Source organism: Alligator sinensis, unplaced genomic scaffold, assembly GCF_000455745.1.
Source record: "Alligator sinensis unplaced genomic scaffold, ASM45574v1 scaffold464_1, whole genome shotgun sequence".
NCBI lineage: Eukaryota > Metazoa > Chordata > Crocodylia > Alligatoridae > Alligator > Alligator sinensis.
Window position 1 is genome coordinate 228,148 of NW_005842418.1, and position 14,061 is coordinate 242,208.

The 14,061-nt window shown below is 41.2% G+C and overlaps 1 protein-coding gene across 1 annotated transcript; it reads right to left on the bottom strand.

Moving 5' to 3' along the window:
* Positions 1-9,912: 9,912 nt before the first annotated feature.
* LOC102370086 (spermatid-associated protein-like) lies at positions 9,913-12,641 on the bottom strand. The gene is made up of 2 exons (XM_006030077.1): positions 12,575-12,641; positions 9,913-10,844 (listed from the first exon to the last, which is right to left on the bottom strand). Exon 2 carries the CDS (start codon positions 10,732-10,734, stop codon positions 10,072-10,074), a length of 663 nt encoding a protein of 220 aa, XP_006030139.1. The 5' UTR covers positions 10,735-10,844; positions 12,575-12,641; the 3' UTR covers positions 9,913-10,071.
* Positions 12,642-14,061: the final 1,420 nt, after the last annotated feature.

Here is a 14,061-nt window from a genome sequence, read left to right on the forward strand (position 1 = left end):
AGAGGTGGAATACATAATGTACATATCTCAGAGTTTCCAGAGTTCTACACTGAACTTCGAGTTAGATAGTGTAGTTGTTCCTTATTTCAAAGCTGCTCAGCACCTGCAAAATTTACTGACATATAGGGGCTTTAAGTGTGTTTAGCATCTCTTTAATTCGGGTCTTTTACTTACATAGTGAGATATGGTTTTACGTAAGTTAGTTTTGCAATCAAAGTTGGAAATTTGGCTAATGATTTATCTATATCTATTTTTAAAATGTTGAGACTATATGGTGATGGCTCAACAAAGCATTTGAAAATAGATGTCAGCTGCTGAGATATTCCCCAAATTTCTACTTTCTTATGGACATTGTTGTTTCAGTGGGTTTATAGATCCAAAATACACATTAAAATATGAAATTTTGGGTGTATTTCAAGCAGTGAATTAAATACATGGTTTTTAATAGCCTTGAGAGCTATGGAAATAATAAATTTTAAAATGACATGCATCCAAACCCTAAAATCCAATAACACCACTTCAAAACTTTGGCTAAGCAACTGTCTTCTTCCCAAAGAATGAAGCAAATTCTAATTTGGAAAGCATGAGCTTTGAGAAAGTTTGCAACTGTATTCAGTTCTACGCTGCATGACATGGGACCATATCTAATAAAATAACTCCCTTTACGAAGAATCACATTTTATTAACAACACAGAACAATTTATAATCATGCACACTGGGTATATCTACATGTGCAATTAATGTGCCTGAATTTTCTGCATATAAAATTCAGGCACATTTAACTGCAGTCCTGCACAAATCTGAAAATGTACCCATCAGGAGCAAATTTGTACCTGTATCAACCAGTACTAGAAAAAAGCCAAATAGACTAATCTGCTGTGCAGGAATTGCTGCACATGTGTAGATGGTGATACTTTACTGTGCATTAGATTAATTTAATGCACAGTAAAGCATCTTTGTAGATACACCCACTGAGAATTCCAACCTATGCCTACTCAGTATTAGTATTGTATCTACTTGAATATAAGATGGCCCTGAATTTGAGATGACTCCCCAATAATTAAATTTGGTAAACCTTGCCAGCATGCTAGGCTGGGTGATATGCCAGATTCTGGATCCTCAGGGTGTCAATAGCCCTGGAAACTCCCCCAAGCAGGCCTGCTGACTGATACACCCCTTGGAGAGGTGTATGCTTCAACCTCACTGCTCAAGAATTGACTTTAATTCCAATAAACAAATGGGTTTCTTTATTATATACAACTATATACAGAAAAGAAATGATTAATGAAGAGAATAAATACACACACATACACATATCAATAGTTAATAATAAAACCAACAATTTAAATACAATTTACAATTGCAACAATAGATAAATAATTCCACCACACTGGGTGGTCCCACTTGCATCAAACAACCTCAGTGATTACATTCACCTGGTTATAACACTTTAAAACATCCCCCCACCTCCCATAAGCCAGTTGATTTTCCTCTGGTAACACTCCCCTTCCCATAACAATAAATGGCAATAGCTTTAATTATGTTCCACCACTAGGTAGAAGAGGCAAGGCTTCTGCTGCTCTGGGGAAGATGGACTCTTTGCTCTTTCTTAGTAACTCAGCAAAAACAAGTCTTCAGTTAGCCACTGCAGGTAATAGGCTTATTTTCTTTAGTTTCCCTCTGTGTCCCTGTTGCACAGCTCCGATTCTGGATGGGGAATCAGTTTCTCCTGGGATGACTCAGGCTCTCCTCAGTCCTGAAGTCTGCTCCCCAGCAAGCCTCAGTTCTATTCCCTCTGCCTTGAGGGGAAGGAGGGGATGAGTCTCTGCCCCTCTCTCCAGGCTGGTGTAGCTCTCCTGCAGCTTCTCAGCAGCTGCTTTCCCCTCCCTCAGATTTTATGGTTCCATAGCAGCCAGAGCCTGGGGGGCTCTGCAATGGGGGCTCTAGTTACAGTTTAAATCCACCAGTAAAAAGCATGCATTGTGTACAGCATACCCTCCATTTGGAAAAGCTATTACACCCTCTGTAAACTTTTTGTTGCCTCTCTTGCAAAGTTCTTAGGCACTGGGGCTGTGCAAAGCAGCACTGTTCCATTTTGACTTGTGTTTCGAGGTTTTGACGGAACAGCATTTTGTTTCAAATTTCATTTTGATTCAAAACTGCTGTTCCATTTCATTTAATTGAAACAGTAGTGCTGTTTTGAGGCTGTGTCGATGTTTCCCTGAAACTCATCCAAATGAACTCAGCCAGATGGGCTGAGGAATGAACTCAGCCCAGGTGGGCTAAGTTTCCCTCCCCAGCGTGATGATCAGGCTGGTTAACTGGGCTGGGGGCAATCCGCTGGACTTCCCCACAATGGGGCTGGAGAAGGGAACTCAGTCCAGCTAGGCTGAATTCCCCTCCCCAGCACAACCCTCAGGCTGGGGAAATGAACTCAGCTCAGCTGGGCTGAGTTCCCCTCCCCAGCATGACCGTTGGGCTTGTTCATTCATTTCCCAAGCCCGAGGGTTGTGCTGGGGAGGGAACTCAGCCCAGCTTGGCTGAGTTCCCTTCCCCAGCCCCACTGTGGGGAGGTCCGGCAGCTTGCCCCCAGCCCATTTCCCCAGCCCAATCATTTATCTGGGGAGGGGAACTTGGCTCAGCTGGGCTGAGTTCATTCGGATGAGTTTCAGGGAAACAAACTCAGCCCAGCTGGGCTGACCTCCCATCCCCAGTGCAGCCATCAGGCTTGTTCATTCAGTTTCCCAGCCTGATGGCTGTGCTGGGGAGGGGAACTCAGCCTAGCTGGACCGAGTTCCTTTCCCAAGCCCCATTGTGGGGAAGTCCAGCAGCTTGTCCCCTCCTTGTGCCTGCCCCCTATTACCTCTACCTACCTCTTTGTAGCCTCTGCTCCCTACTTTCCTCCAGCCTCTGATACCTGCTTCCCCCTCGCCTCTGCTTTCCACTGTCCCCCAGCCTCTCTTCCCTACTCTTTGCCACCAGCCACTGCTCCCAGGCAGCAGCTGCAGCTATGGCCCTGACCTCCAATCTGACCCCAACCCTGAGTAGAGGCTGGGGCCCAAGCCACAGTAGCCACCTGCCCCAACCACCTTCATATTTGATTGGGGCCCCCCACCACCTTCATATAAGACAAGGGGCTTTTCCCCAATCTTTAATGAGGGGGAAAAACCTCATCTCAGAATTGAGTAAATACAGTAATTTGGGTTAGAGACCACCTTGTCTGTTATCATAAATTATTTTGTTGACACCATTATATATAAATCAGGATTATTTCATACAGAAGATGTCCAAGAGTCTTGCTTATTTTTGTTTTAAATGACTCAGCATGTATCTACCTCTTTCCTCTGATTATGTAAAATACTGTACATCATTTTCACACTGTGCAATTTATATTTTTGATTGCTCACTTTTATGCCAGTATTATAACCTAGAATCACTCTAATCCAGAATATGAAACATGTCATTTGCCTGCTCGACACAGTAATAGTAAAAGGGTTATATTACTACTGTACTGTCTATCCTTGTTGTAATGACTGTTGACAGTTGTGTTGGTGAGTATACTAGAACTTGAACTGGGAATCTCCTGAGCCAAAACCAAGAGCTGTCACAACTTGAGCTAAAGCTCAAGCAAGGTGTAAAAGGTAAGAGAAGGGGTAGAGGGAGTTGTCACTGTCTCTATCGTCAAGAAAAGAATTATAGAATTTCCTTCAGGTGTATAAATAATACATTATAGCACAACTTTTAAACACAAATAGGACTGGTGCAGGTGAAGTCCTGAAAGTCAGAAGTTAAATGGAAACCAAAACGCTTTGTAACCAGAACAGTTTTGAGACTACTGTAAATTATATAGTTATTGCACTCCTATCTCCTGGTAAGAAGTCAAATTTTCATTTTTTATCCACCCCACCTTGACACTTCCATGGAGTCTGGACATCCTGTGAAGTCTCCTTGGATTATTTTCCTCCATCCCCTCTCCTTGTTCTGTTGTACAGAAGGATTCCATTTGTTTCACTGACATACCAGTAGAAGGAATCTGAGAGAAAGGATCTTCTTCCCAATTAAAAATTCCTAACTCAAGTACCCACTGTTTTTCCTGAGCCACAGGGGTGTATGGATATTCCCAGCTGGCCTCCTGTCTGCTGCTGTTCTTGATGTTCAGGTTGCTTGGGTTTGTGTGCTCTGCTGCCAGCCTCCTGGAGCTTCAGTGCAGCACAGAAAGAATTACTCTCTGGGCCAGAAAAGCAGTAGCCTGGCAGCAGCAGTGGCCAGGCAGATAGGTTAACCCTTCCCTGCCTGCTCATCTGGGGCCGACATTGTGGGCAACCACAAGTAAATAATGACCTAGGGATGAGGGAAGTCAGGAGGTAGGGGTGGGGGCAGGGAGGTGAGAGACGGGCAGGAGTCCGGGGTTGGGGAAAGGTCAGGGGAAGCTCCAGAGGGGCTAGGAGCAGGAAGAAAACCTGGAATGAAAGGGGAGGGATTCTTACCTTTCAGTCCTTCAGGCCCACATTGTTATGTGTAAGACAGCCCTGCGGCACCCATGAATAGGAATAATGGGACACTGATTGTGGAAGGATATACACACAGAATAAGAAGTTCCAAGTTCTCATGTTAAATTCAATTTTCCTTTTGCTCCATTTGTTTGCGTGTCATCATCACTGTTAGCCTAGGGCCCTGATTCTGGTCTGTGGACTGAAGCTGGGCCTTGCTTTAGTTTTACTATGCCTTTAATCTTTGTATCATCTACAAGTGCCATCTACCCAGGATGAAATTACTCAGCTTTCCACTGAACATTGGCTACCTGCGTGTTGAGTTCTTTATGAATGTGAAGTCTTTATACATGACTTACTGGCATAAGATTATGACATCTACATACAGGTTCTTCATAAAGTCCTCGAGTACAACCTAAGTTATTAAAGTTTAAAAGTGCACAAGGACTTATGAAGACCCTGTATATACACACGCCTGGCTGCCTGGCTGCCTAGCTGCCTATCTATCTATCTATCTATCTATCTAATGTTAGTGGGATTGTATCCTGCAAACCCTGAGCAAAATTAGTTGGGGGCCCAATGCACATGGAGTTGAAGAGATTTGTGGACAGGGAAATGTATCTGTAGTTTCCATACCTAATATCATTATCTGGGTATCTGCAACTGTAGGAACATGTAGGCTGGACTGCTCACTGTCACCTTTGAGAATTTCCCTTTTCTCATTGAATCTTAGGGTTGGAAAAGGCTTTAAAGCTCATCTATTCTATGCAGGTTGCACAATTTTAAAACCATTCTGGACATAAGCCTGTCTAGTTTCCTCTTGAATACTTCCAGTGAAGGAAATTCTAAAACTTCCTGGGGAAACTTGTTTCATTTCCCTACTGTTTTGACAATTATGGTTTTCTCCCTTTCCCCTGAAATCCAATCCAAATTTTCTTTACTGCAGTTTAAGTCTATTGCTTTATGTCTTGCCCCCTATAGCCAGGAAGAATTGTTGCTCTCCATTTTTGTCATGGCAGCCATTCAAGTATTTGAAAGCTGATGTCATGCCCCCCACCTTGTAATCTCCTTTTCTCCAAACTAAGCATACCTAATTCTCTCAATCTAGTTATTTCAACCTTTCCCTGACATTTAATGGTATCTATTAGTAAACAGTTCAATCTTTGCTTTTCATACCATTAGCTACCTTAAAAAAAAAATCACACTAGGGGCCTTTGGATTTTAAAGTTTTAATGTTCTAGTTATCTCCATATACCTGTTTCATCTAAATATACTAAGAATGATTTAATATTTTGCATTTTCCCCTAACATTTTAAAGGCTCAGCTCTGTCAGAGGTGTCATGTGCCAATGGAAAGAATCTCAAGGAAAAGTTTTTTGAGATTTAACATTGATTTAGAATTGATCTAGAACCTTAATTACAATAGGGACAAACCCAGTATTTTCCCTAAAGCATCTCTTTCTCTCCCTTGAAATGGTACCTCCCGACAGCAAAACCCAAAGCAAGCTTGTCCAGCCTGGCACACCCTGTACAAGCTGCCCATAGGCTAAGAGAACTGCTATGGCGACGAGCAATGTTGTCCACCACTTAGACCCAGTGGTATTGGCATCTTGCCCTTTCTGTGAGGAGCAGATGATTCTTTTACATGCCTTCCTGGACTGCCCCAGGTACAGCTGTTCTTTGCCACCCTCAGCACCCTCTTTGGCACACAAGACTTGGACTTCTCCAAGGCTATTCTTGATCGCAAACCAAGTGGCCGAGGGAACTGTGATCTTCCTGTCCAATTTCCTGCTGGGTCTGGCCAAGACTCCAAAAAGCTGCAAAAATTAGCTCACTGGGAGCAGCTCTGAAACACCTTCCAACTCTTCCATATTTTGGTCCAGGCACACTTCATATTTGAATATAGACACTTTTTGTAACAAAATGTGAACCAGCCTTTGTGTTGTGCTGGGTCATTGAGGGGGCGTTCTGCAAGGTGGAAAATAGACAGCTAGTCCTAAATGTGTAACCCCATGAAGGAGATGCAGTTTCAATCTCTGTGATGTCATGTTTTTGTTGCTGATAAGTGTTTCATGCTCAGCTCCTGGGAGGGCTGCCTACTTTTGCACTTTCACCTTTTTTGTGTTTAATATTTTTGTAATAAAGTTTTTAAAAAGTTTGTCTCCCTCCCTGCCTCCCCCTGTCTCAGCTTCACTCCAGTGCCTCTATGGACAATGTTCCCAGCCCTTCATGACTGGTTCCTTCCAAATAATTAAAAACAACAACAAAACAAAACAAAACAAAAAAACAGGCAATACCATTACAAGGAGAACATGTTGAAAGACTGGATGTGAAGATGCTCACTACCCAAAAAAGGATACTTATCATCTATTAGGATCAGCCCTTAGTAACAACAACACATTACATTCAGTATATTGCTGTTCATATACATTAGGATAAAACTTCATCTTTGCTGCTAATGCCACAAAGTTATTTAATTTTTCAAAAGAAATAAACAGCCCATTTAAAACACTTTCAAACACTGTTAATCATTCTTGAAGTCCCCAATTACACATGATAATTTACTGTTTTAAACATAATGTATTTATGGAAACTAATTAATTTCTCTGTATGTACGTAAATGTAATCTTATTAATGTTATAAAGACAAATTAGAACACCATATTTCTTCATTATTTAAATATAGAGACCCAGAATAGAAATAACCTTGTAATTAATTACAAATGAAATGCTGTTTTCTAAACAGAAAATGATCATCGCCAACACACAATCCTGCTAAGTTGCTATCATGCGCTGAAATTCTGAGTAAATGTGACCATAAACTATAAGTTTTGTAAAGGCTACCCTTTCAGTTAAACATTACTCAGTGCCCCTTTTTTCCTTTTTTTCATTCTTTTTCTTTTTTCTCCTAAAGTACTATAGCCTATTTGTTGCTACTTGAATTTCTTTTGCATGCTTTGAAAAGACATTCACCTTACTCCATAATTCTCTCTCTCTCACTATTTCTCCTTCCCCAGCAAATACAAACCTTATGTCAGAGGCCCTAACAGGCAGTCTAGCCTGGGCTAATTGCCTAATTGGCCACACTTGCCTGGGGGCTCTGACTGGCAGCCCTATCCCAGCTAACGGTTTAGCTGCCTATTGTTAGGGCCTCTAGATTGGCAGCTGAAGCCACCCATGTAGTTCTACCTCTGGCAGCAGGTTGCAGGTCAGTGAACAGCAGGGATCCTGGCTTTCTCTGATTTAAAAAAATCCCCAATTTTCAGTTAAAAATGTAACCCCAAATACACACTTTTCTGTGATTTAAATGAAACACCACTAATAGATCTACATCTATATCTATATCGAGATATATAATATAAAATAGCTAGATAGATGGGTAGATAATTCATTTTAATTGTGGAAATTGTGGATTTGGGGCTCCTTTTTTTAAAGTGAAAATTTGGGATTTTTTTTAAATCAGAGAAAACCAGGATCCCTGGTGAACAGTTCTTTTTGGAGGTCTATTCTTGTAAAGCTCTCAGATCTGGTGCTCTTTGTTTTCTGATCTGACTTCTGCCTCTGCTGATTTTGGTCCTGGACTCTTCCCTCCCCTGCCTCCCTCCCCCTGCCTTTCAGGATTTTGCCTTTGAATCTGGCAATTCATTCTCTGACTCCTGATTCATCCTGATTCTGTTTCTGAATCCTAGTATACTCTGACTCCAGTTCTGAACCTGGTATGGTCCAACTTCTGCTTTGTCTTCTGGCTAATTTGGGTCCAGCCACTGTCTTCTGACTTTTGAAGCTAGACTTGGCCTGTGATTTGAACTCTACTCCTGGATTTCCTTTTGGATCTGGTACCTTGGTCTCTGATCCCTAACTCAGCCTGTGGTTTGTCTCCTGCCCTTCCTCACTAGTCTAACCATTTGGCAAGATTGCAGATATCCTGGTACTTACATTATACACTCATGGAATGTATGAATACTGTTTTTCAAAATGTCATTAGTCTATTACCCTTCAAATTCCTATGCTTGTGGACCACTGATCTATTGGATGGGCATCCAGAGTACTGTGGAAGTTCAAAAGATAACATGTAGACTAATTCATTGATTGGAAAACAGTATGGGTGCATACCTCTAGCTTCCATAATATTTCAATGGAAGTGTTAGACTTTGTGCCCTGTGGTATTTCCCAATATATAGCATGTTACATTAGCATTCACTACAGCATTTCTTGCACTTCCTATAAAGCAGGGCTGTCCTGTGTCTGCATGTGGTATGCAAGTGGTTAAATCATAGCTTGTGTGGCTGGAAGTTCTGTGGCAGGGATAAGTGGTAACAATAACCCCCTTAGCTTCCAGAGCTGCTGTGTTGGTGGAGCCAGCACCTGGGGGGTTAATGCTGTCTCCACATTGATGTCTTCCCCCCCTGAATTTCCAGGTTGGGAGTCTTAAGGATGGCTTTTGACAGTCAGACAGGTGGTAGTTTTCTCCGGTAAAAAAAAAAAAATGGTGTTTTATTTTAATCATGGGATCCAAAAATTGGGGATTTATTTTTTAATCAAAGAAAACCAGGATCCCTGGTAATGATTCAGTCAACACAAGGGGATTAGTGTAGGTGTAACCCATCCAACTGTTGAAAGTAGGTCATCCATCCCATGAGAAGCTCTGCTGTCCACAGCTGATCCCCCAACCTAATGAGTTAGACTGCCTTGCTATAAAGCATGTGGCAATGTATTCTCTTAGTTTCAGTAGAGGATGAGTGAAGAATGGAAGGTGGCAAAAAGTAACCTATACCCATTGTCCTCAGTATTTATTAAATTAACCTTGACATTCCATGAATAGTCTCCAATTTTTCATTAAAAGCCCACTGTTTTGAATGTCAGCACTGAAACACATTTGTAGAAAGCAAATGATGATTTTTTTCATAGTATTCAGTCAGGTATAAATAAAAAGGAATATACACACCTATAACAAGACTACAATAAGTATTGTCCTTGTGACAAGGCATTTAGCAGAATTCACAGATTTCACTGGAATCTGATAGGCTGCACTACGAGTATTTCTGTTATGGCCTTTTATTAAACCAACTCAAACAGTTGGAAAAATTCTTCTTTGCTAGCTTTTGGGTGTACACACTCTTCTTCAGGCAGAGGGAGTGTCTGCAGTTGTTTTGATTCAGTCGTCAAATTGGCCCAAATCTCCTCCAAATCAAATCAGCCACCAAAGCTTTGCACAGCCCTCCTGCCCATGTCCTTATGCCAACACAGCCACAACCAACATCTTTGTTATGGCCTCAAACGTCTGATCTCTTAGGCTGTCACCCATGCACCTTAGAACCTGCACCACCCCAGCCCATACTACAACAAATACAACAATCTGAAACCATCTTTTCTACACCTCCTCCAGCAGGATTTTATTAGGTTTCTAGGCTCAAGTATGCTGATACACAACTGAAATTACAATGTCTCAACACTAAGCCAAACACCCAGTTTTTACCCTTGTGCTTACATTGCTTTCTTAGTCTACAAACTGGCCCATAACCTCTGGCTACAACTTTGTCCTCCTTCTTCCTCCTGCCAAAGTCTTTTTTTCCCTAAATTGTTCTATTCCCCCCCACAGAGGGCTTTGTTCAAGTCCTGAAGGGCTTTGTTTTCCTCCAGCAGGGCTTTCTTCTCATTATTGAGGGCAGTATTCTCCTCCGTAAGAGCTTTGTACTCCTCCTGGATAGATAGTTTCTCCTCATGGAGTGCAATTTTCTCCTCACGAAGTGCCTTTTCCTCTTCACGGAGGGCTTTGTCATCCTTATGGAGAACCTTGATCTGCTCTTGGAAGGCCTTGTTCTCTTCCCACAAGGCCATAATTTCGTGCTGAAGTGCTTTTTCCTCCATTGCAAAGGCTATTTCTTGCTTTTTCAGAGCTATAATCTCTTCCCGAAGGGCCTTGTTTTGTTTTCGGAGGGCATTTTCCTGCTTTTCAAGAACACTTTGTTTCTCTAAGTTTTTTTTCCTCTCCTGGAAGATCTTGTTCTCCTCCCAGAGGATCTTATTTTCTTCTCGAATGGTTTGATTCTCTTGGTGGAAGGCCTTGTTCTCCACACGACAAGCCCTGTTTTCCTGACGAAGGACATGATTCTCCTCCCGGAGGATCTGATTCTCCTTCCAAAGGCTTTGGTTAAGCTTTTTCTGTTGGGAGGAGGAGGTGGAAGAGGGCTGTACAGGTAAAGAACTGTTTTCATTTAACCACTTGCCATCCTCAAAATAAATCATCTTGTCACTTAGCTGCACCCTCAAGGGGGTGGGGTCTGTGGTTCAAACTCGGCTTAGCCTGCTAGTAATTCATCAGATGAAAAATGAAACTGAAGGCTCAGTAAGCACTTCTGCAGAGGAACATTGTGGGATACAGAATTAACACCATTAATAATGAAATCAGTTTAAACACCTGATAAATATTGTGCATTCTTGGAAGAATGTCTGGTAAAATTAAATTTAGGAGATAAGTTGTTTATAATCCATTTATTGGTATGCATAGTTGGGGGGGAACAATGTCAAGTATAGCACCTGGAGTATTTAAAATCAGATATCACTCTTAATGGGTGTGGCTACATGTGCAATTAATTAGAAGCAATAAACTCCAGTGCTTATTGTGAGGGGGTTCATTGCTTCAGGGTGCACCATTTGAACATGTTCCTGGGACTGCAGCACATTGTGCCGGGTCAGAGCAGCCCTGGCTGGCAGTAGGTCTGGGGGGTCAGCCTGCCAGCCCTGGGCTGCTTCAGCCTGGTTCAGTTGGTGTGGAGGAGCTGGATGGAGCACAAGGATGCCACAATACAGGAATAACTGGCAGGCAGCCCCTGCAGTGAAGCAGCCTTGCGCCCCAGCCAGCCACGTCAGCATCTTCACATGTGGTGTTGCGGAGTAAAATCTCCGCAGCAAGATGGTACTTGTTAGATGAAATTCTATTGAATTCAGCGGAGTGATGCCTTTATACCAGTGTCACTGGGAGTGAAATTTTGTGTAAATTTACACGTACTTTTTTAACACAAAGTAGACAGATACACTTTTTGTTTTTGTCATGAATAGTTGAATTAAAGATAAGCGTTTCTGAACTTAACTATGAAACAAAATTATTTATTTAAAAACGCAATAATTTGTAATTCATTAAATGTGTACCATTGTCTTTAAGTGGTGACATCTAAGAACTTTAAATGCATAAAATCTTTAACTTAAATGAAAGGAGATCTGATTATGATTTCATTTTCACTTTACAATGACATAATGCAATTTAATTAGAAGGAGTCACTCTTGATTTACACTGCTGCGTGCAAATAAAAACCAAGGGGATCCCACACACATGCGGGGAGCAGACTCAATTAATCGAGTCTGTTGGAGCACAGAAATTGATGTGTTCTGGCAGCTTTGCACGTCACGTGTATCAGTATCGCTGCACATCTCTGTACTGACAAAATGGCAGCGTGGTGCTTTGAAATGAAACATATCTGGTGAGCTTTGGTTCAAAGCACCCCACCACCATTTTTTAGCCCTACCCCACCAGCCCACCACCAGCATGAGAGCACACGGCAACTCTGATACACATGATGTGCAGGCACTTTTAATTAACGTGGCTCACAAATTAAAGCACCCAGTGTTGCGCTGGGAGCACATGTAAAAATATCCAACACCACCAATGTTAAACCAGTGTTAAACACCCCACCCTTTTATCTAATAATCAAGAACTGTGTATTTTGTTTCTGCTCATTTTTTGAAAGAGATTGTTTTAAAGGTGTTTGTAATGAATAATTGTATTTTTAGGTATCGCCCGAATCCTCTCCTTGGTTACAACTGTAGTATGTTGCTTTCTTTTTCGGTATTATACCATATACAGAAAGGGGCTGATCCTCTACTGTGTTTAAAATGGTAATATGTTATACCTTTGGGACAAAAAGCAAGTAACTAATGAACTACTAATTTTCTATTTAGGATAGCATCAAATACACAGAGGAGCTGACTCTCTGTCAGTTATTGGAGCTAAACCAATTTACACCAGCTAAAAATCTGGCCAAATATAAGGCAAGTATCTGACCAATATAAGATACCCTGAAGTACTTACTTGGTGTTGCTCTTTAATCAGCTTGCCATCCAATGCCTTGGTGACAGACACTCAAGAGATTGTGGTTGGTTGTATGCAGTGATGTCATAAAGATAATTTCAGTGATGCAAGAATCAGTAGCCCAGGTAATCCCAACTCTGGACTGGTCACAAGGGGAGCAATAAATATGCATAAAGCTAGAAGTCTGGCTGAGAGTTGTCTATGGCTTGTATTTCTCAGTCATTCTTCATGCTTGCTTTTTTATTACAGCATCCTAAAGTATTTTTTGGCTGGCTGCCTGGTTGCCTCCAGAGCTGAAATGTAGAACATTACAAGAACAGTTCCTGTATTGACTCTGAAGATTCTTAGTTAATATTTTCCCTTTATTCACCTGAGTGTAAATCTGTAATAACTCCATCGATAGATGTAAAGTTATTTTAGATTCACACTGCTGTAACAGAAAGAGAAATTTAGGTCTGTATACCTTAATTATTAGGCTAACAATAGTAGGGAGATTCAGCGATGTGGGTAATCTGAAACAAACAATTATAATGAATATATATTGAAGCAGAAAAGAATGTGGTGATACACTATTTTCAGTCTTCAATGCCCACTCCCACAGCCTCCCGTGATATCACTGTATACATATACATAGTCCCAGCATTCATTACACAATTATAATTAATGTGTTATTCTGTATACCAGTATAAACTCTTAGCTCCATTAATGTAATGGAGTCACTGTCTTTTACACACTGATGGCAGAATCTTTTCCATTCTTTATGACCTTTGAGCAAGTGAATATTTTACAGCAATTTTTGAATAGATGTTTTCCATGCATCTGACATCTGACTGAGGCAACTGACAGTGTTTTTTAATCATTCTGTTTCTGTCAAAGATTTTTTTTAAAGTTGCAGAGATATTTTTCAAGTCCAATAAAGTTAAAATGAGATCTTGCTTTACATCATTAGCTGGGATAATCCTGACTTGAGTGCAGGGTTGGAATAAATGACTTCCTGATGTCCTTTCCAGCCCATTTTTTCCATGATTCTGTTTTCTATCATGCCTTCTTTTTGTGTTGTCACTTGTTTCTTTATGTTATTAGGTAGAGCACTGATGCTCAGTAATCTCTGGAGAGGAATACACACAAAAACCACTGACATTTTTTCAAGGATGATTAGCCTTCTAAATCCTTCTCTCCAAAAATATCCCCTTTTTCCATATGGATGTGAGGCCAATGGGGCAGCAGATGAGCAATTCTCCTGAACCTGTTTATGTTGAATGTGATCTTTCTTTGTGCACCTTTTGTTTTGAGCTCTTTCTTTTATGATTAGGCACAGTCTTAATTTAATTTTTTTTCTGTCCTTAATAAAATAAATCTGAATCCTAATTACAGTCCATCCTATGGTCTTTGTCTGTCTTCAGCTATTGGCCTTGCAGAGGGAGATGGAGTTACCTATATCCATAAGGTGAATAAATACTAAACAATAGTCAGTCACTGATGTTCCA